Below are 23,026 nucleotides of genomic sequence, written 5' to 3' on the forward strand. Positions count from 1 at the left end.
ACAGACTGCAATATACAAAATGATTATATAATAAATGCGCTGTTGTACTCCTCCAAACCCGTGATGATTATTATTTTTGGAAGGGTTTAATTCAGAACGATCTCAGAACCTTCTTCCCTTCATATGAAGTGCATTTTTTCCATTAATTATTTTTGAAATTGGGGTCCGCTCACAAGACGAAAAGAGCCAAACCACTCGTGTTAGCCTTTTCAATGACAAAATAAATAAGCAGACAATTTGACTCCTTCCCATATTCTGTCTCCACATAAAACTAAAATTAAAGTTATTCTTGACACATCCCGTCAGCCATACGGGAGTGCTTTTCTTTTTTTTGTAGCTTTGGTGTAATAGAAGCCCAATCTGTGGACCGGTTTCAATATTCAGGATCTCACCAGCAGACTCGCTTTCGAAACGCGCGTCCTTCAGCGCGACACGTGGCGGCATCGTGAAGGCCACATTAACAGGAGGGAGACATTTGTTGATGTTGTTGTTGACGTTCGAATTCGGCACAAAACTCGATATTTCAAGAGCCACAACCGCGCGCCAAGTACGCGCAGCGACACATCGCCAAGCGGTCCGTGAGCGTGAGAAAGCCACCGCGTGTGGCTCCAGAGCCAGAACGTTGTCGACCCCCTGGCCTAGCCAGACAGGAACGGTGCCAATAGCAAATGTCCCAACGGTTGGGTTGCATCTCGCCACGCTGCCCCGCCACTACTCTCACCAATGGTGGCACGTTGTTGTTTGTTGTTCGACCCCTAAAGGCGATGGCTTCGTGGTTCGGCGGGCAACGACGCACTTAGCGGGAGGAGGGAGGCCTTCATCCAGCAGTGGAGAGAACACGGCTGCCGTTACCGATGCTGCTGACGACGTGGTTTTGGCTTTGTAATCCACAATGGGGGGAGATTTGGGCCCATGGTCAGGAGTGTGGTGACGGAGGCGGCGCGATGACATCGCAGAGGTCATGGGACCTCCTTTGCCAGTGCCAAAATATGGGAATAGGTTTTCCCCTTTTTTCTGGCAACAAAACAGTTGTGTTAAGATGTTAAAATAGCAAACTGAAACCTTTTGCAAGGAATCATGTCTGCATTAACCACAATACTTGTGGTCAGAATGCAAACAATAAACATACCCTGATAATATATGCATTGTCTTTGAAACTCATTACTCTGAGAGTGGCATTGTCTTTGTGCTGTTCGCCTTTTGGCGTCCTCTGGTCTAACACCGTTTGAGACGATTCTCAAAAGAAAGCTGTCTCTGGTGTGGACCAATCAGTTTCAAAGACAATGCCATTTATTATCAGTGTGTTTTTTGTTTGCATTCTGACCACAATCATTGTGGTTAATGCAGACATGATTCCTTGTAAAAGGTTTCAGTTTGGTGTTTTAACATCTTAACATAACTGTTTTGTTGCCAGAAAAAAAGTGGAAAAACCTCTTCTCAGACATCGCAGAGATTCGCGGAGAAAACTGCGTCGGCTTGGGGAGGCCTTCATCCAGCAGTGTAACCTGCCACGTATTACAAGCAAGCATCGTGCGCGTGTGTGTGTGGGCTCATCTGGTTTCTGTCCACTCGGTGAGCTCAGTGCTCCGTTACTGCTCCGCGAATGTTCCGGATTGAGACTTCGTTTCACGAAATAAAAAAAGAATACATCATCATGAATGAGTCAATCGTTTGAGGTTTTTTTTTAATTAACAACAGGAAACGATAAATGATGAAATGCAAAGGAGCGTTCTCTTAACTTCAATGCAACAGAACAGCAGCAGCAACAACGGGACCGTTAATCTGCATCAAACAGTTTTATTGGTAAAGGCTCAAAGGTTTAAATGGACGCAAAACAAACGAGAGGGGAAAAAATTCGTACAATTTCCATCGGCGAATGCAAATCAAAAACCAAGCGACTCCTCGGTGCCAAGCCTGGCGGACAACTTCGCACGGTGAGCCGCTGCGCAAATCTGCAAAGCGGCCACACGGGTGGCAGCGGTCCACCTTGGCCGGGTCCCTGGGTGGTGCAAGGAATGAAATAGGAGGGGGGTGGATGGAGCGGGTGGGGGGGTCTCTCTCCCTTTCCAATCTCCCACCCCTCTCTTCGCAACCCGGAGCCTGGGCAGCCTGCAATCCACGGACACCACCATCACCACCATCAACAACAATAACAACCGCCATTCGTCACTAAGTGGCGGTGACGTCACTACGACGCTTGTGCCAGACCATGTGCACCTTGAGGCCACGTGAAGTGTCGAACGCCCGCTGGCAGGAGGTCACGGGGCAGACCCAGCTGCCACGGGTCGACTGACTGAGATGACCGAGATGACTGGCTGATGCACCACCTGTGCCCCCTACTGTGCCACCATCACCACCATCACCACCATCATCACCATCATCACTACCAGCAGCACCGCCTGGAACACTCGACATCTCCGCCACTACCGCACACCGACACCACCAAAACAATTCACAAACGCGACACTCGGGGAGCGAGCAATGACCTCCACCGATCGGAACGACACCAAACTCACCGCCGCTGCGCAAGGACCGCGGCTATCTCCCACGGCTGTCCCCGAGCATGAAGACGAACAGGCCACCCCCGATCGCGTGTGTGTGTCAGCTCGCACGGACGGGGTTTGACGCCGGTCGCTTGGACGAAGTGGCATGAGCTAATCGGGTGTGCAGGTGGTGCGCTTGCACCAGGGGCCCACGGTCCAGAGAGGCCCAGGTGCCAGGCTTTGGACTTGGGGGGGGGGGGGAACTGGGGGGAGAGCAGGGGGAGCACGGGGGGGGGGGGCTCAATTCCCATGCTTCAGGGCCCATGCCCCGATAGAACGGACACCAATGGGCCTCCAAGCTTCTTTGGCCAGCATTGGCAGCATTGCACGGCCGCCGCATTAAAGGGGGAGGCGCGATAAACATCACAAACACGGGGCCGCACCCCCCCCCCCCCCGGCAAAAATAAAACTGGACGACGCGGGCCAAAGCAGGGGAAGGTTCACACTTTAAAGTGACCCGAGAGACAGAGACGGCGAAATGTAAATATTCATTGCTCTCCGATGCGTCGTTTTCAGGCCTCCTCTGAGCGCCGTTCGGAACGACGCCCGACGCTTCGCTGCAAGTGCTGGGTTGAGGAATCTCCCGGGGTCGCGCAGCGGAACTCTCCGTACACAACACGCGGTACACAACCCCCAGACAACGCATCAATCTGTACGTCACAACCGGGAAAACCCACAAACACAGTCGCGGTTGCAGCGGTAAAACATTACATTACACAGACGCACATTGTAAGTACCTTGAATCGCTGCCAGATAAATTCGGGGGGAACCTTAGGCACAGTGCATAGCTTGTCCAAGCAAACTGACAGGCTCCCGTCACGTCTCGGCAAGCAAGAGGACGAACGACGCGTGGGGTTACGACCAAAGCGGAGATGGAGTCATGGAAATCAGCGGACGTGTCGCGGCCGCACTGCCTCGCAGGTGACGCAGCACCAAACGTGGGGCCAGACCTGGGCCAGCGTAAAGTGGCCTCCCCGTCCAGCTGTAGATTGGGAATGGCTAACGACAATTGTGAAAAAATGCCGGACGGGTCCAACATATTATCGTAATTCTGGAGATTATAAGATGCTCCGGAAAGTAAGACATTACAGAAAAACTCGTACAAATCCGATCTCTCGTACACGCACACACACCTATCGTATAAGACACCCCGCTACCCCTCCAAAGCAAAGTTTTTCTTTAAAATTTAAGGAGCAATTTAAGGGCAATTTAAGGGACCTTATACCCTGAAGAATATCGCAAATTTTCAGGAAAGCTCCAAAACCACGAGCAGCTGACTCGAGGTGACATTTGGCCAAATGGGAAGTTGCAGAGGATGCGTCGCGATTAGCCCCATGTCACGACTGTGCAAACGGCCGTCGTGTAGCGACACGAACAAATCCATCCAGAGCGATGCATCACAACGCCGTGTCGGAGAATGGCCCACAGAAGCGGACATCGCAGAATCAACTTCTGAGATGCCATCAAGAGGCCAGTGTCATCCACATACCGCGAGGGCACTGTGCCTTTACCACGTGTTACCTGGCTTCAGAGAAAATGTTCATCGCAAGACACTCAAATTGATATTTGCTCTTGTGTTGCCTCGTTGCAAGGAAGTGTGGGGGCCGTCGGGCCCCGGGGTCCCTCCCGCCTGCATCCCCTATTCGTTTACGTTACCCCACCTCCCTATTACCCGCTACGGTTTCGCCGGCATTCGAACGCGACGCCCCTACGGTTACAGCCTCGCGCCGCGCTCCCACGCTGCGAGCATACGTGCGCACATCATCGTCGATCAAACGCTGTGCTCGCAGTATAGCCCTGTGCGGCACGTTCCCAATGCGCATCCGTATTATACACGTAGTGAACGTGCGCGCACACACGCATACAGCTCCACACGCGATACCCACTCTTGCGCCGCTCTGCGCAGCGCTCGCCGCCTGCTGGCCGCTCACGTTATGAGCGCGCACCTGGGGGACGCCGATTACGCACGCACGCCCATACACACGCCGCTCCGCGCACTCCAACTCAACTCACGTTATACTCGCGCACCTGTATCACACACGGAGTGAACACACGCGACACCCACTCTCGCACCGCTCTGCGCAGCGCTCCCCCGAGGCGAGCCGCAGCACCACAGAATCACTGCGTACCCACGCGCAACCCGCGCGCTCAGCTCCGCGCAGCGCTCACTCCCGTGGCGAACCACTGTGCACCCAGCGCACCCACACGCTCACACTGCACGACAAGATCATGCGAGACCACGCTTCGCTATTAATGATTTATTATATGCCACCTGCGAATTGATGTGGAATCAGTGAGTCGACGAGGCTGGCCTATTCCACTAAACCTGTACCTATTCCCTATTTATCGGCTTACGATACCCTACTTCACCTCCCCACTCACTGTTTGGTGCCCGCGGAGGTTCGCTGCTCTCTGCGCTAACAGCGTACCTCGATGCGTCGCACGGACGTCCGGGTCGCTGGCTGGAACTCCTGCTGGTCCGCTGGCCTGGAGAGAAGGGCGATTTCCCCTCTCCGCTCCTCTATTTATCCTCCCTACCTCAAAGGGGATGCTGCGCTGAACAATGGGCTCGTGCACCCCAAGCCCGCGCACGGCGGTTCCCGGGCGCTGTTGATCTGCTAATCAGTGCGCGACGTTGGCGGCGTACATCCTAATTACTCCCTTACCCTTCCTAACAATGGGGCCTGCGCGCTCAAGCGCAATTATCCCAACCCTCCATGACTATGCGCAACAGCCCCTGTGACCCCGCTATTCATGCTGTCTCGTGCCTCCCCTGCTTGCCCCGTCGACTCGTGGGGGTGTGTGTGGGGGGAAATGCGCCTCAACCGCGGTGGCCGAATGCCCCACGCCGCGACCACACCATATTAAGGCCGGCAGCAGCGCCGCGGTACCACGTAGCACGGGGGAGGTCATCCAATTCCCTGATCGCCGGAAACCGTGAGAATTAATCCCGATAAGGGTCTCTCGGATAAAAACCGGTCGATCAGGTAACCTTCCCTTCCAGCTCTATGGGGGGGGGGGGGGGGGGGTGCGTGCGGGTGTGTGCTTATGTGGGGCGGGTGATGGGGGGCAGTGCGGTGGGGGAAGCCGGGCGGCTCCCTGGCTCGGCAGAGCGGCCCCGTCGCTGTGGCACCACAGAAGCGCTTGCAGAACGATTTAAGACCGAAACAGGAGGAGGCTTTTTCCACATTTATGGCTGTCGCCTGATGATGCTGGTTGTAATTACCGGCGAAACGTCGTACTCGAATTGTAAATGTTGTGGGTTAACTCTCCAACCCAGCGGTGTGCTGAACACGGAACCAATTGCAAGTTTTGTGTACGTGACAAACCTTACTGCCCGTGTTGGGTTTAACGACACGTTTATATTTACGCCATCTCACCTAAAAAAAACTCTCTTATGGATAATATTGGTCGCGAAAGCCTACTGCGTGCTAAACTGGAACGAAGTTCACTGCTTGTATCAGGGTATTCGCCAAAGGACGCTTAATGGAAATTTGAACCGGGCCTTGGAAGAAACACGTGAGAATGTGAAAGCAATCTTGATTTGAAGCTTTCGTGACTGCATGAATCCATACTTTTTGGTTTTTTCGGTAAAGTCACGTAGGTAGAAAAATAATAGATCACGACGTTTCGATCGCAACACAAGCAATCCTCATCAGGTGGGACAACCACAGCAAGTTTCAGCAGTTTGTTCTTGCTGTGGTTGTCCCACCTGATGACGATTGCTTGTGCTGCGATCGAAACGTCGTGATCTATTATTTTCTACCTACGTGACTTTACCGAAATAACCAAAGAGAATGTGAAAACAATAACCGCGTACATTCATACTTGCACAGGTCTGCTAGTCGAAAGCCGAATAATAACATTGCACACGGGTACATGTATACGATGTTCACGACTGAGTGAAGTGTACCGCAGAGTACACTGTATTGCAATGTGGATACTTGGCAGCAAGCGCGACCGTTTTACGACGCCACTTGCAAGCCCGTCCGTGATGAGAGGCAGATTCGTCACGAGCACGGCATTCTCGTTGGAGCCAGCGCACTGCGGCCGCTGGAATGCAAGAGGCAGCCGTTACGTAAAACGTAGCTGTTGTTTTGAGGTCGCGTCTCTGACCACGGCTGGGTTATAGCCACGTCAATATGTAATACAGCAACCGAGAAAGGGGGGTGGGTGTGTAGCTAAAATTGGCGATCAAAGCCGAGAACATCACCGTGAGAGGCCCCGGTTATCGATCACCGAGCGGATGAAACCTGGGACCGAAACTCAGAGCCTCAGCGGGTGCTGGGACTCAAGGACGTTGACCCCTGGGGGGGGGGGGGCATGAGGTGACCCCCCACCCCGTTCAGGGCAATGCCCGTAGGCTGCTGGTAACAGGCTCATCCTGGCTCCCGTGGCGCGCGCGTGCGAGCGGCCGGTGGCGAGTTGGCGCGCGTGGCCTCGCACTCGCCACGCCAAAGTTGTAAAAAAAAAACTACCGCGGCGGCCTTTTTGGCAACAAACAAACGGCTGGAGACATCGGCGAGTATGTCGCGTTAAGGTCCTTCAAAGAGACGTCAAATGTACTCAATATAAAGGCGCAGTCCTGCAACTGCCCGCTCACGCCACTGTTATGCGGAAGGCCCTCCCCACGAGAGGGAGCTCCAGAGCCCCCCCCCCTGTCGACGGGGTATTTTGTCCCGGTACTCCCACGCTAGCCACACGTCTTTTGGCGAGGTGGGAGCGCCCACACTTTTCCCCACCACCCAGACGGACGGGAACGGGAACCTCATCCCCCGCCGATCGATCGACGCGCGCGTACTCATTTGATCCAGAGGCGGCTGGCGAGATGGTGGTGGGATTTCAGAAATAACCTCCCGAGATTTCAACCGACGCTCCGGGGAGATGGAAATAACGCGGCAGCGTCGCCCTTAGGATTTGCAAGTCCACGGCGCGCGGCCAAAACGCACGGTGGCAGCGCTCCCCCCCCCCCCATCCTCGACAAGAAATGGAACCAGGGCCTGAAGATGTCCCCGAGAGCCGTGGCGATTTTCTCCGCGTCACTGGTGACGGCACCGACAGAGCCACCGGTGAGCCACCGCGGATGGCAAATTGCGTCGCGGGGAATGCCGCTGCCTTTTCAACAATGAATAAATACAAAACGGATACATTTAAAAATAAAAAAAACGTTCATCTGGAATCGATATAGGGAGCCAGATCCAAAGTTAACTTTGTATAAGGACGCAGCAGGGGAAAGATGAAAGACACCTGTTAAGAATGAACCGCAATTTATAAACGTCACATTCTCAGGGATGGCGATCGTACATTGTGTACGTAGGAGCGAACACAAAGTTAAGGTCACGTTTTTGTCAGGAGCACAACTTTCCTTGGACGCGGTAAACCGCGGGTATTCGGGAAGGCGGCCAGAACGGAATCCCGCCAGCAATCGCCCAAGTTCTGTGGCCCTGTATATATCGAGATGTTTGTTCAACTCCTATAATCGAGTCACGATACACGTGGGAGAAAAGGGGGGCGAGCACGTGGAGAAAACGTACACGTGGATGTTAAGGCGGGGTGGTTGGGAGAGAGGGCAACACTCAGACCCTGTACGTACGGTAATGAATCCACCTGCTGTACTGCTACTTTCCCTGTGAGCCAGACCTTGGCAGCAAGGGAGCTTCACCAGCTTTGTGCGACTAAACTGACACCTTTTGCAAGAAATCATGTTAACACGATTCCTTACAAAAGGGGTCAGTTTTGTTGCCAAAACTGACCTAGTATATGTTGGTACTGGCAAAGGAAGCCTGATGAAGCTTTGTGTGAACCACCAACCCTCGCCTCGACCTGTGCTGTATTTCAGGTCGGGTGCTTGTAATATGAAAAGCATTGCTGTTCCTTAAAAGGTAAAACGTAACGTCTCGACACGATGTCCCAAGATGTGACGCAGCGGTGTAAGGTGGCAGTGGACTGCAAGGCACTCCACCACCCGGCCAGTCGAACAAACAATGCACTCGGGCGGAACGGAGGAGACACCGTAACAAACCTACCGGGAAAAAATCTTCGACCGCTGAACCAGCGGCATTGATAGAGCGTGCAACCGCGCGGTGAATCTCGGCCGCATGTGGCCTCTCACCCGTTGAACCAACTCACAAATGTGACCCATTTCGGGCGGGGAACTCCATCGAGTTTTAATGGCGCAAAACCTGCTGGGAAAGAATGAAGGAAAGTTTGTGTGCATCAGTGGCGTGCGGTGAGGTCAATGGCTGGGGAGGCACTGGCTCGTGTCAGAGCCAGATTTACACACTGAGGGGGGCGTGTCCTCACTGAGGGAGGCGTGGCCTCACGGAGGGGGCGTGTCCTCACTGAGGGGGCGTGTCCTCACTGAGGGGGGCGTGTTAGACACGTCCCCCTCAGTGAGGCAGATGTGAAAGCTGCCTCCCCTGGTGCTTTTTCATGGCAGTTTCATGACGAGACCAGCGAACCTAAATATATCTATACATATACGTGAAATAAGTTACCTGGAGTATGGAAGGCGAGGACATGAAATGAAGGGATCTACAAACATTACATTGGTGACATACTGAGATAGTAACAGGCACGCGTTTATTGCCCGCACTCCATCCAGTTACTGAGAGGTTGCGCAATCAGAGGGGAGGCTGAGCTCATTGCTGCCTCACCTCTCGCCTCTTCCTGTATTTGCAGCGGAGCTCCGCAAATTTGGCGATTTTGACGATAAAAATGATTGTAATCGAACAGAAATTACATTTATAACACAGATCAGTGGAAAAATCTTAATATTTATTTCATTTGATGATTTTTGTTTTACTTTTCGTACCAGCTATTTTCACTGGAGTATGACATGCGAGGCTCTGCCTCCCCTGCCTCCCCTGACCGCACGTCCCTGGTGTTCATGTACGTGGAACTTCTTTCGCACCGTACGTTGCGAACCGCGCTCATCGGAGGCGCGGGGAATGGCATCAACCTTTGGGAAGTGTTCTGTGTCCGTCTGCACCTGAGGTCGGCAACCTGCGGCTCCGGAGACGCGATGCGGCTCGCTAAGGGCCCCTTCGCGACGGCGATTGATGAAGCAACCGCCGCCTAGTAGTCGCGTGCTTCGGTGGCTTCGTGAAATATTGAGTTTTTTTTTAACGAATAAAAATGGTTCTTCTTGTTGTTTTGGTTGCAGACCCCCCACCCCCCACGGTCTAACTTAATAGGGGGAAGGGGGGGGTGGTGGTTACACACTTTCAAATCGTAGCGAAGTCGACGTCCAAACGTGCGCAGGCCGTGACGGCGGAACGCGCCGGGCAGGACCCCACCTCGTGAAACGCCCGAGCCAGCGCACTGCGCGGTTGGAACGCAGAGGCAGCCGCCGTTACGTAAAACGTAGCCGTTGATTTGAAGCTTTCGTGACTGCAGGAATTGCCCTTTGGTTCTTTCGGTAAAGTCACGTAGAAAGAAAATAAATTAAATAGTAGAATACGATGCTTCGGTTGCAACACAAGCAGTCGTCATCAGGCTGAACTAAAATTTGAGAGAGAGACAAACACAGACACGGAGACATACAGACAGACACACAAGCAGAGAGAGACAACACAGAGACACACAGACACACTTGGGTGTGTGTGTGTCTCCGTGTCTGTGTTTTGTCTCTCTCTCAAATTTAGTTCTACCTCATTACGACTGCTTGTGTTGCAATCGAAACGTCGTATTATATATATTTTTTTTTCTACGCGACTTTACCGAAAGAACCAAAGAATGGAGCCGTTGTTTTGAGGTCGCACCTCCGATCACGCCACCTGGAATCCCATCGGAACTCGGCGGAGGCTAAGCCGAGTTGACCCTGGACGGCGCTTGGATGGGCGGCCACTGTGTATCGAGCAGCTGTTGCCACAGCCGTGCAGTCAAGTTGTCGGCACAAGGGCAGTGGGGGCAGCAAGATGCAACGTTGTGCCGTACTATGCTCCGGGCGTCTATGCTCCCTGCGGCATTCACCATGCCGCAGAGGGCAAGTGTGGTGAAGTACGGTCACAAATAGGTCCCGCGACCCGCGCGTGGCACCCACGTGCTCAATCGCAACTCGCTTCACTCTCCCAGGAAGAGATCCGTTCAGTGGAAGGGCACTGAGTCAGGAGTGCCGAGTGGAGCTCTGTCGAAATTTGCCTGTGGATTGTCTCCGCTCGTTATCCAGATTTGGCACTTTTTGTTGTTGTTGTCGTCAATTCATTTTTCAGTTAAAACATCCTAAACAAGTTGATCTAAGACAGGGCGTACGGAACTGTCAGGTATTCATCCGACGGCTATGAAAGATGGCAACCCTTCTCACACACTAGATTGTTTGGAACTGACCGTTCACCCCTCCCCCCTCCCTCTTGTTGTAGCCCAGAATCACTCAGAGGTATTTTTCAAAGCCCAATTGCAAATTGTCCCCGAGTATCCCCCTCTCTCCCCCCCTACTCTGAGTGGTCCTGGTTGGAGCACCACTCCTCCCCCGACACCCACACGTCATGCCACACAAAGTTTCGATCGCCCGTTTGTAATTCAGCGCTGGGTTAGGGTGTTTGTTTCGCGGTAGTGCTGCCCAGCAGATCTACGATGGGTTTTCGGGGTCGCGCCGTACTCCGCCGTTCGGCACGGTGTCCCGACGTTTCGCTCCAGCGTGAGTATCTTTGAAGGTGGGATGATTTTTTTTTGTTTTTTCGTTTCATGGAAGCTCCCAGCATTTGTCGCGAAACGTCGGACGTCACGCCGACCAATACGCGGCACGACCCGATTAAAGCATCGCAAGCTACGGAGATGTTTTTTTGCTTGTTTTATGGAAACATCGGCAGGAGGTGGAGAAATTAAGCTCTGGATACAGCTGGAAATAATCGTAATTTCAACCCAAAACTACAGTGTTAGCAAAACGTAAATTGTAAAAAAAAAAAATAATAATTTGCTTAAATTAGCACGTAAAATGTTGACACATTTACAGTTAGTCCCTTTGTTAACGAAAAACGAGACGTTGGCGAACGTGGTGACGAACGTCGCGATGCCAATCGAGGGCTCGTCCCAGAGGGCCCCGCAGAGAGACATCGACGGTGGTGCCGAGGGGGCCGGCGCCGCTGCCGGCAACGGTGGCCGCTACCGCCGCGCCGTGCGCGTGAGCGGGCCGAGCGGTGTAAACGCCGCTTGCTCGGTACCACGACACGTCCCAGGAGATCACGCAGGGGGTGATGCGGGGGTGGGGGAGGGTCATTGAAAATTGAAAGGGGAAGGCAGAAAACTAAAATTGGCACTCCCCAAAGTCAAAGCGCGAACGTCGTTCTATACAACTGTAACGCGATTTGAACGATTAAAATGAAAGGCTTTACCCCCTATTGGCCATGAATACAGGCGGTGTCAAGATGTTCGAACGCCAAAATAAGACACCTAACATACAAGGTATCATCAAGTCTTCATTAGCCACACGGACTTTGTGGTAAAACATGTTTTAAACGAATATGCTTTGATAATATATGGTCTGTCCTTGAAGCTGATTGGCCTATACTAGGGTGAAGCCTTTTTTTAATCATTCAATATCTTGACGCTGACAAAAAGGGTCCCATAGATACGGACGGAGTCCATAGAGTTCTCGAACATCGAGCAATCATTTACCCCCAAAACACTCGAAGCAACGCCGACGACTCCGTTTGTGCGGCCGAGTCTCGACCCAGCGCGGCATCGTCACGCGGCCAGGAAATTCCAACAGTTCACTTCTCTCCGCTGTGACTCCTTTAGGGCTGGCTCTGCGAGCAATGCAGAATTTGTGACTCATGGTTTTCCGGCAGCTCCCGCGGTGTGCGTTTTCATGTTTCCATAACCTTTTTGTCTTGCGCTGCTTTTTCTCCGAAATAATTAGTTGTAATTCCAAAATAAATAAATAGTTAGACATTACGAGCTGTAGAAAAAGGGGCGACATTCAATATTCACTCGACGCAGGGACACTCGCCAACCCCTGAGCTAGCCCGGACATCTTAGAGGCCGCGCCGCGTAACGTTGAGGACGGCGCGCTGTGCTTAGCCACGTGAAATACGCATCGGGCAACGTCCAGGTTCGGCCCGAAATGCAACACTACGCACAACATCATCAGCGTGGACAACATCATCATCGGTGTGGAGCTAATGCCCGCGCGGGGGACCCTGCGCTCCCTGCGGTGACAAGAAGTTCACCGTCGGTCAAAGCTGTTTGGTTAGACAGGCTGGAATTTCTCTACCATCGTCGCTATAAAAAATCGCCCCTTGCCGTAGACGGGAAAACTCGTTTCTCTTTTCCTACTGGCTATTCAGAATCAGAATGTTCATTTAGACTGGAGGAATCCGATGAGCTGTGAAGCTCATTTTTTCGCATTTGTCCAGGAGATTTGCTTTGCCCATCCAGAAACAAACCAGGAGACTTCTATTTTTGAAAACTGGCATCACAAAGGCATCTGAATTTGGCTCGGGGCCATGTGGGGGCAGTGCCAATGATGCAATCATTGTGTTTGATGTCACTGCGGGGACGTTGCATCGTCGCGTTACCTACAAACGCCTCTCGACCCATTCGTCGTGTGTGATTGCTCGTCATGAAGAGTGCGAGAAGACTGCATCCGCCGCATCGTCTAGACGCGTCTCCAAGTGTTCATCGCGTGCGAACGGTCAGCGACATGCTGGCACGGCTCAGGACGGCTCCGGTGAAGCCGGTCTCACCACGTGTCAACCAACAAACTAGATTTGTTTTGTAGACCTGATCAAGACTGAATTAAGTGAAAACCCGACTCGTAATGGATGGGATCCTTTTTTTCTGCAGCCATTGAGATCGTCAATTTACGACCTGCGAGGACTCGGTTTAATCGCAGGTGGCTGCCTGGAATCGAACCCAGGCTCTACACTTGGCTGGATGAGAGTGTCTGACAACAACCACCTCCGAGCCAGCTCTACAAATTGCCGGAAAAATAATTAAACAGCGGACTCCGTTTCAAATGACAAAATCACCCGGATTGCGCCCAATCTCGTAAGATCTCAGTTGGCTAAGCATGAGTTGAGCCTGGATAGCGCTTGGATGGGTGACCGCCACCGTGCACAACCGACAGGAGGAGTGGGTGATGTGGGCAGTTGAGGGATGTGCAGAAAAATCCATTATTTGGTCTGCACTCCCCCGCCCTGAACTTCACCAACCCTCCGATAGACGCGGTTGGTTACGTACGATGCGAAAGAAGTGCAACGTACGTACGGCACGTACAACCCGCACCGACCAATGTGGTGACGAAACGTGGTCAACATATCGCTCAGGGATTCGCAAGGCGTGGAAAGGCCCCCTCATCCCAGCGGCGAACGGGCTGCACCCATACAGAGCCCCAAAGTTAGCCACGTATGGTGTTAAAGAAGTTCAACATACATATGTACATAGCCACGGCCAGCGTTTGTCGCCTTTCCACAAGGTCACTTTGTCTTCAACCGTGCCGCTCCACCTCATTTGGCCCCAACTCCACCACCACCCCCTGAACTATTGCACCACCAGAATTATTTCTGGTAACCCAGCAGCATGGTTTGGCAAGTCCCCCTGTTCAGGTTGAAAAAAAAAGGGAAAAATAACAAAAATGATGGCAAAAACTCAAACCGTATTCTACACATCACCAGACAAATATTTCGCCCCGAACCCCTTTATATTCAAGCCAACGTTGGGGCGTGCATCTTACGTGCGCGGTAGGTGTGTGTGTGTGCGTCGTACTTTGTGGAGCATCTTGCAATCCAGACATTACGTCGTTTGTTAACGTTCCCAAGGCTCAGAGTGAGTAATTCTACTTTTTTTAGTTCTTAAAAAAATTCAACTAAACAATAAAGGTCTCTCCTCACTTTGGGACACACCCTAGAGGCTGTCGCAGAGGTCGCAACCGGGTACCCGATACCCGTACCCTACCCGATACCCGGCTACCCGTACCCGGCCAGGTACTGGTACCCATTTGCGAGCCTGGTGCGGCCGGGTACGGGTACAGGTAAGCCCTGAGTCACTGGTGAGTAACTGTTTGTCACTCATTTACGTCTTGTCTCTTCTCACAATTCAAGTTCCTAGAATCAACCCACCCGCGCCTGCAACATGGCTTCATCCCAGAGGTCGCAATCAGGTACCCGATACCCGTACCCTACCTGATACCTGGCCGGGTACGGGTAGGGTACGGGTACGGCCGGGTACGGGTACCCGTTTGTGACCCTGGTGCGGCCGGGTACGGGTAAGGAATCAAAACCCGTTTGCGACCTCTGGGCTGTCGTTAGAGACGAAAGAAAATCATTTTAAGTAACAGTCACGTCACTATCGTGCGCACCGCTGAAGCGCCATCTGGTGGCATCCACAGCCACGTCGAAGTTCCCTCCCCTCCACTTCTGGCCCCTCACTTTGTCACAACGCCACGGTGCATGCTGGTAGCCGCGAACACGTTAATGGTCGCCGAGAATATGGAACGCTGCGGCTACCGTGGAACGCTATCGCTCCCATGGCGAATTGAAACTGCGTCAATTTAGTGTCTCTTTGTTTCGCAGCAGCAAACTCGCGGAGTTTCGCCTCATCAAAATCTCCAGTTGGCAAAATAGCACGCACAATCTTCTCCATCCGCTACTCTGAGATCATTCGCATTTCAATAACAGCGCCGCCACCTCCCTCCCCCACACTCCCTGCGAGGCCAACACCCACACTTGCATATGCTCTTCTCATTCAGTCAACCACACCATTGCAAAGCACATGGATATAAACCTCAAATGACACGGCCGCAAAGAACGTAATAAATAAAACTCGCTTTCAACCACAGAGTCGAGCCGCCGATGCTAGAGCACAGAGAGAGAGAGAGACGGTCACGTTGCGAAGACCACAATGTCGGTTTTCCGCGGTCGGCCCGTATATCGTTCCGATGTGTTGCATCGGGCCGTACCGCACGCGCTGTCCGACGTTTCGCTTCGTGTGCCACGACCCTCTTCAGGAACGGAATTCAGAGAGAAGCGGTTCGCGCTGCCGCATTTCGGCGACGGCCCGGCGACGCTCGTTTCAGTCTCCCTTCTCCGAGTACGCCTCCTCGTGTTTGCCTTCCCGCACCGAAATCTGAGACGGGCCGCCCGCCCCCTCGGGCCGTGCGACGACCGGAGCGGCCGAGCACAACGACGACGACGCCGACGACACGGACGGAGACGTCAAAACCTGATCCCCCGAGCCCTCCTCTTTCTCGGCAGCGCCAGCGCCGTTCCAGTTGCTGCCGCCGCCGCCGCCATCGGCGCGGACGAAGCCGAACAGCTTCCCGAGCTTCGTGGGCGACTGCGCTCGCTCGGGGCCCCCGCCCGACCCGGCGGCGGCGGATCCCCCGGCTGCGGCGGCGGCGCCCGCCGTAGCCGCACGGCTCTCCGCCGAGGGCGAGCGCAGGAAGCGCCGGCTCAGAAAGCCCGGCAGCTTGCTCTCGCCGTTGGGCGACTGCGTGGCGGCGGGCATCTTGGTGGCACCGGACACCGTCCTCTCATCGCCTGCGGCCGCCACGGGCTGCGCCGCCTTTGAAACAGACGGCGCCACCACCGCCGTCGTTGACGCGGTCGTTGTCGTTGTTGTCGTGGACGAGGGAGAGAGCATTCGGCCCTGCATGGGGATAATCTGCTTGAGCTTCATGCTCTTGGGCAGCGAGCACGGCCGTCGGGGCTTGTCGCTGCTGCCGCCGCTCGTGTGCTGCTGCTGGTGCTGCTGCTGGTGCTGGTGCTGCTTGTCGCCGCCGTGCGTGGACCCGGACGATCCTGGCGTGTTGCCCGCACCCTGCGCCGAGCCGTGCCCGGCTCGCTCGTCCGCCTTGCTGCTCTCGCGGGCAGCGTCCTTGGCGCGGAGGTGAGCGGCCCTCTCCTCCCGCAGCTGCTCGCGCCTCTCCTCCTCCTCCTTCTGCTGCCGCCGCAGCTGGGCAGCTCGCTCGTACCGCTGAAGAACGCACGATCGTACAGCTGGTGAACGTGAAATCGTATCGCTGGCGAACGCATGATAGTATTGCTGGTGAACGCATGATAGCATCGCTGGTGAACGCGCAATCGTACCGCTGACGACCGAATCATCATACCCCGCTGGTGAACGTGCCATCACACCGCTGGTGAACGCGCCATCGTTTCGATTGCTATGCTGTGCTATTGGGTGAGCGATGACGCCCCTTTGCCGGGCTCTGTATTTCAACACGAGGTCATGTCACCAAATCGGCTGCAGAGAAACGACACTTAACTTAAAACTTTTCATAGCCAAACACAACGAAAGCACGGAGGCAGTCGATGCATCTCACTCGTCTTCCGAGTTCACTGCCGGATGAAGCTCAAAGCAAAGCCCAAAAAATTCTGAGCAAAACGTAGTCGTACGTTGATGTTGAATTTAGTCATTAAAAGTCTTAAGCCACTGATGATATAACTTTATTGGTCAGAATATGATCAATACTAAACTATGTAGCTCCTTTACAAAGTGACCTGGCTATCACAAATGCTAGCTCAAGGAAGTGGCTTATCGTGTGGAAATGTATAGCAGCCAAATACTCTAAACGCATGTTGATGCTAAATATGGAAGAAAAAACCAGAGGGCCTGGAGAAAAGTCCACACGTCCACAGAGAGAACACGTAAACTCCAAATATACAGGTGTCAGGGTCAGGATCGAACTCAACGACCCCCTGTATACCAGGCGAGGTAGTTAACATCGCCACCATGGCGAACACATGTGGCAATGCATTAGAATAAATAAATATCCGAGTAGAGATGACAATCTTGTTTGATGACGGTGGAGGGGTTAATGACAGCAATTGTAGCATAAAACTACAACAGTGGCCAAAATCCAAACACACAGACGAATGAGCAAAAGCAATGATTTGAACTATATAAAAGTGTCTTAGAGACATATCTGGGAGTGGAGCTGTCCCTGTTTCCTGTAGCGGGCCTCATGCAGGCATGTGACAAGGGGGAGTGCGGTGATGGCGGTGGTGGCAGTGGTCGTGGAGAGTGAAGTGGTACAAGAGGATGTGGAGCCGAGTGGACTTGCTGATGACCGGTATCAGCGGTGTCAAGATCAGCCTCTGTGGAGGAGGCTCGTGAAGGACACTGCTGCTGCTGGGCAGTTGGAGGCAGTCGCCCTCCAGCAACAACGGAGGGCAGAGTAGCGACACTCACAACAACGCCGGGCGGCTAAAGCACAGCAGGTTGGCACAGTAGGGGGCACAGGTGGCTTCTGCCAGTCATCTCGGTCAGTCGACCCGTGGCACCTGGGTCTGTCCCGTGACCTCCTACCGGCACGTTAAGGCCACTTCACGTGGCCTCAACGTGTACATAGCCTGCCACAAGCGCCGTGGTGACGTCACAGCCAATCAGTGGCGAATGGCGGTTGTCGTTGTCGTTGGTGGTGGTCGTGGTGGTCGTGGTGGTCGTGGTGGTACCTTGAACGTCTCTCTCCTCTGGAACTCCAGCTTGGCCATCTCCTCAGCGACCCAGGAGGGCACGTCCGGGATCAACTTGAGGATGGCGTACTTCAGCAAAAGCCCGCAGTGCTACGCACGCGCAGGCACGCACACGCTAATAGCTCAGTGGGTTTTACCTGGTAACATGAAAACATTGTTTAGTTGTATTTGTATATATATATATATTAAAGCGATTTGATTACCAATCCAATGCTTTGAACTCCCATCGTTTTTTGTATTGTTGGTTGTTGCAACGTTATGACCCCGTGTCCATACTGGACATCTATGAAAAAGAGCTATATAGCTCATTGGATTCCTCCAGTATGAATACATATTTTCATTCTGTGTGCACGCACGACGAGGGGACACAAAAAGGCCTTGTAAAACTTGTTGGGGGCAAGCACTGTTAGCGAGCCCCTATCACACGGAATCACAACAAGACAATGGCAAAGATCTCCCATATAGCCTCTACCAGACTGTTTGGGCAAGTGCCGTTGTCAAGCACCTACGAGGGCTGGCACGACACACGAGGGGGTGGGTGGCCAACAACGATGCGCCTCTAATAACAGCGCGCTCAATCGCTTGTGTCACTGCCAGGGCCTCTTGCAGTGATGGAGGTGTGTGTCTGTGTAAACGTCGCCACCGGGGAGACAAAGGCGGCCGGGCGTGGCGCTCGCCACCCACCCCCTCGTGTGCCGTGTCGGTCTTCATAGGTGCTCGCTAACAGCAGTCGTCTCAAAAAAGTCTGTCAAGGCTGCACGAGGGGATCTTTGTCTTTGCTAAAGTGTGGTTGCCGGCCAATGGAATTCGGCTGTCCTGTGAGGACAATCTTCACGCGGGCTCGAGAGAGAAAGACCGAGAGAGAAACAGAGACCGAGAGAGAGACACAGACACCAGGGGGAGCTGCTGCAAAACCTCGAGCAGGACGATGGCGAGGACGATCCCCTCGGAGCTGAACGACGGGAAGAGGCTCTTGAGCTGCCCGCTCTGGCCGATGAGGGCGCAGTTCACCATGATGGCCACCGACACCATCAACTCCATGGCGTCCTGCGCGGCGAGAAAGCGGCGGCTCAGCGACGTTGTGGGCGACCGCTGTGACATATCAGTTTCGCTGGCCGTCTGGAACGCACTTTCGTTCCGATGACAGGAAGCACACCGGGAACTATGCAGTTTGAAGTCATCATTTAGAATGACAAACCCGCGTCTTTGGAACTGCTCTGTGTTGATTTAAAGCTTTCGTGACTGCAGGGATTCATATTCTTGGTTCTTTCGGTAAAGTCGGCCTTTACCAAAAGAACCAAGAATATACTGCTCTGTGTGTTTAATTTGCTGTCTTTTCCCCCGCACCTGTGATTAGCCACGGTTGCCTACGTACGGCGCCAAAGAAGTTGAACATAAATACGTAGAAACTAGATTCAAAGCTTTCGCGACTGCAGGAATTACTCTTTGGTCCTTTCGGTAAAGTCACGTAGAAAGAAATTAAATTAAATAATAATAGAATAGGACCTTTTGATTTAATTGAATTTCTTGACTTTACCGAACGAACCCAAGAAGAAATACGTAGAGTTCATGCCAATGTGGACTACTCTGGCCTCTTTTTGAGCTCTCCCATGCCCAAATCAAAACCAAAAAAGCGGACACCCCCCCCACCCTAACTTCCACACCCGCCGCTCAAGTAACGTGTCGCCGGTCGGCTCCTGTGGGGGCGCGTGGGGGCTGGACCTGCCAGAGGCCGATGTTGCGCACGCGCTGCCCAAAGGGCCTCTGCAGGCCCGTGCAGAGCTTGAAGGCGTCCGTGTGGATCTCCATGAGGTTATTGGCGAGGGCGCAGAGCGCGGCGAGCGGAAACGCCGAGGAGAAGAGAACCACGTAGCCGAACTGCACGTACATCTCCAGGTAGTCCTCGATCGTGTCCTAGGGAGGCACGCACCGGGGGGAAGGGGAGAGTCGCCAAACGGCACGCGGCGGCTTTTAATGCCGCGCCGTGACCAACGCGGAATAATGAGCGCCGTCGCTGTGGACAATTCCAGTCTCGAGATAAATATTAGCGGACAATACCACCGGTCTCCTTCTTCACATAGCTGTCCCCCGCCACACACAAATAACGGCAATTTTTTTTAATACACACCCCCTCGGCTGCACGGCCTTCTGGGAGTGTATAAATGTTTTTGCACAGAAATCGGTCACCGAGTGCACGCAAGAGAAACAGCGAGCACGTAACACGTGCAGACGAGCGTGCAGCAATGCCCCTTCCCCCCCCTCTGCTATTCATTTCCCTCTCTTCACAAGCACGGTAAACGCGCAACACAGACAATCCGTACGTGGATGACGGACAGTCAGCAATATCTACAAGACGAGCCATGTGTATTTGGACCGTGCATTCCATGAACACCATCACGGTGCCATAATGAAGCATCACAGCATCGCACCGCCACGCCCACTCGCCTTGTATTGGTCCATGCAGCTCTCTATTTCGGCCTGGGCGATGGGAGGATGATCCTCTTCCCCCTCGTGCGTCTGCTCCTCCCCACCTCTTCCCCCAGCCTCCTGCTGCCCCCAGGTCTGAGCAGCAGCAGCAGCAGCAGCGGTGCCATCAGCTGCCCCCGCCTTGGCTGCCCGCAACCTCACCGAGTCCGCCGCCCCCCCACTCTCCGACAGCCCCCGTTCTCCCTGCGTCTCCCTGGCCCCCGGCACCTCCGCGCCACAGCCGACCGGCACGTCCGACTCCTGCACCATGTCTCCTCCAACCTCGCCCTCCGCCTCGTCCTCCTCCATCATCGCTTCTTCGGAGCCGCCGACCTCGGAGAATCCCCACTCGTCCTCGTGGCCATACACGGAGCCCACGGTCAGTTGCCGGAAGCCGCCGCCGCCGCCGCCACGGTTGCGGTCATCGTCGCCGCCGGTTTCACCAACACCGGGCGACGCGGCCGATGACGAGGATGAGGAGTCGGCAGGGGGAGACGAGGAGGACGAGGGCGGGGGTGATGATAAGGAGGAGGAGGAGGCGTCCGAGTAGTCATGCAGGGAGATGCCCTCGTACGGCTCCGGCGCGTGCGTCGCGTCCCGGGGTCTCCGCGCCAGGTCCATGCGGCGCAGCTTCTCCATGACATACGGCTGCAGCGCCTCGCGCAAGTTCTGCATCAGCTGGCGCGTGATCAGCAGCGCCGCCAGCATCTGCCCGGGCGACGGCGTGGATTGGAGCGATTTGTTCATTTCAAAGAAGACCGTGCAAAGCAACACAATTTAATGAAGAGCAACATACCGGTGCACGTCAGCAAGTACGAGACATTGATCAAAAAAGCGAAGATTGTGATGGGGAAAAAAAAGCGGAGCGAAAACTGAACAGGGGGCACAAAGCGTGGAGAGGCGGATGCCTGCAATTGCACGGAAAGTGAAAATAATAATGTATTTGAATAAAATATTTTTCATCACGATTGCCGAGCGCAGGTTCCAAAACAGCACCGTCAAAGTTGTGAATGACATTCGTATTTTTCTTCTTGGTTCTTTCGGTAAAGTCACGTAGAAGGGAAGTAATAAAATAATAAAAATAAAACATAATAAAATAAAATAAAAATTTATTATGTTTTATTTTTATTATTTTATTACTTCCCTTCTACGTGACTTTACCGAAAGAACCAAGAAGATGAATCCCTGCAGTCACGAAAGCTTTAAATCGAAACATTCGTATTTGCTGGGAAGCATTCATTAATAGCCATTAATATTCATTAACACGGGCCTGACGAGCACAAATTGGGTTGTGATTAACAATCAAATGTATTTTTTTGTTTACAAATGTTTAAGCACCGACCGCTGATGTATTTTGTACTAGGCCCCGTGTCATGAATTTAGAGAGAGTGCTGCTAAAGGTGGAAACGCACCTCTTTCAGCCTCTTCATGTCCTTGAGGTAGAAGGCGATGTAGAACAGGCTCAGGTAGGAATTTATGAACTGAAACTGGAAAACAACAGTTTGTGAATGATCCAGCATTCATCCGTAAACATTCATCGCTGATACCTAAATCAGCTCAAGCCTTCCTGTAAATCATGTGTCTTCTGCGTGTGGCCACCCTCCCACTCCCGGACGCCTGCTCCGTACGACAGCGTTGAGGCCCTCCTGTCGCCTCTGCCTGCACAATCCTCACCTCACCTCTCCTCTCATCTCCCCTCACCTCTGCCTGCCTATCTTCACCTCTTCAAACTATTTTTGCTCCCGATTTTTCCTTGACTCCACTCCCCGTTCCGTGCCACGGGTTAAAGAGTCGCGAGTTAAGATCCATTTCACGGTCAAATATTCACGACCACTCCTTTTTATTCTCACCATGACCAGCTTGATGATGAGATGGGCTTCGTACGTCGTCTGCAGCCGGTAGTTTTCTGCGCAAGAAAAATGAAAACGTGACGGAGCGAGCGAGCGAGTGGATTGGAGCGATTTGTTCATTTCAAAGAAGACCGTGCAAAGCAACCAACTTAATGAAGAGCAACATACTGGTGCACGTGAGCAACTACGAGACATTGGTCAAAAAAGTGAAGACTGTGATGGGAAGAAAAAAAAAGCGGAGCGAAAACTGAATGGTGCGCAAAGAAGCGTGGAGAGGCGGATGCCTGCAATTGCACAGAAAGTGGAGCGCACGGGCCGGAGAAAAAACGCAAGACAGGGACGTCACGTGGACCGTCCAGAAAGTGCAAGCGGACCTGGGCGGGACACATCATGGTGTTTAATCGAGGTACGCGAAAGAATCGCAGAGAGAAACACACCGTTGAAATAATACCGAGAGGCAGAAGGCAGATACAGGTGGATTGGCGTAGGAATGCGTCAGGGGACATCAATTGGACTGCTAAAAAAAGTTAAGTGGGCTCTGGGCAGGGCACGTCACGGCTACGAGGAATGACGATGATCCGATGGTCGGGACTAACGGAAGAGTGGCGGTCAAAGTGGCGGACACGCAGAAGCCGAATATTGGGGATATCTCTCGCTGCAAACAAAGAAGAAGCAAGACCGTGCGCAGGAGCCTGACGTATTGTCGCAGGGCATGGTGCCGAGAGTAAGACCGGCATTAACAGAAAGACGA

The 23,026-nt window shown here is 53.3% G+C and overlaps 1 protein-coding gene across 1 annotated transcript in view; it reads right to left on the bottom strand.

Annotated features, from left to right (window-relative positions):
* Positions 1-11,018: 11,018 nt before the first annotated feature.
* ANO8 (anoctamin 8) overlaps positions 11,019-23,026 on the bottom strand; it is a 48,715-nt gene continuing 36,707 nt past the window's right edge. Inside the window, exons 11-17 of the mRNA XM_061570725.1 lie at positions 22,276-22,331; positions 21,838-21,912; positions 20,405-21,133; positions 19,682-19,873; positions 18,875-19,006; positions 17,939-18,049; positions 11,019-16,457 (exon numbers count right to left, since the gene is read on the bottom strand). Of these exons, the coding sequence (XP_061426709.1) occupies positions 15,555-16,457; positions 17,939-18,049; positions 18,875-19,006; positions 19,682-19,873; positions 20,405-21,133; positions 21,838-21,912; positions 22,276-22,331 (2,198 nt within the window). The 3' untranslated portion in view covers positions 11,019-15,554. The remainder of the gene's footprint in view (positions 16,458-17,938; positions 18,050-18,874; positions 19,007-19,681; positions 19,874-20,404; positions 21,134-21,837; positions 21,913-22,275; positions 22,332-23,026) is intronic.

This window comes from Lethenteron reissneri, chromosome 46, assembly GCF_015708825.2.
Source record: "Lethenteron reissneri isolate LAM-NWPU_2019-01 chromosome 46, ASM1570882v1, whole genome shotgun sequence".
Taxonomy (NCBI): domain Eukaryota; kingdom Metazoa; phylum Chordata; class Hyperoartia; order Petromyzontiformes; family Petromyzontidae; genus Lethenteron; species Lethenteron reissneri.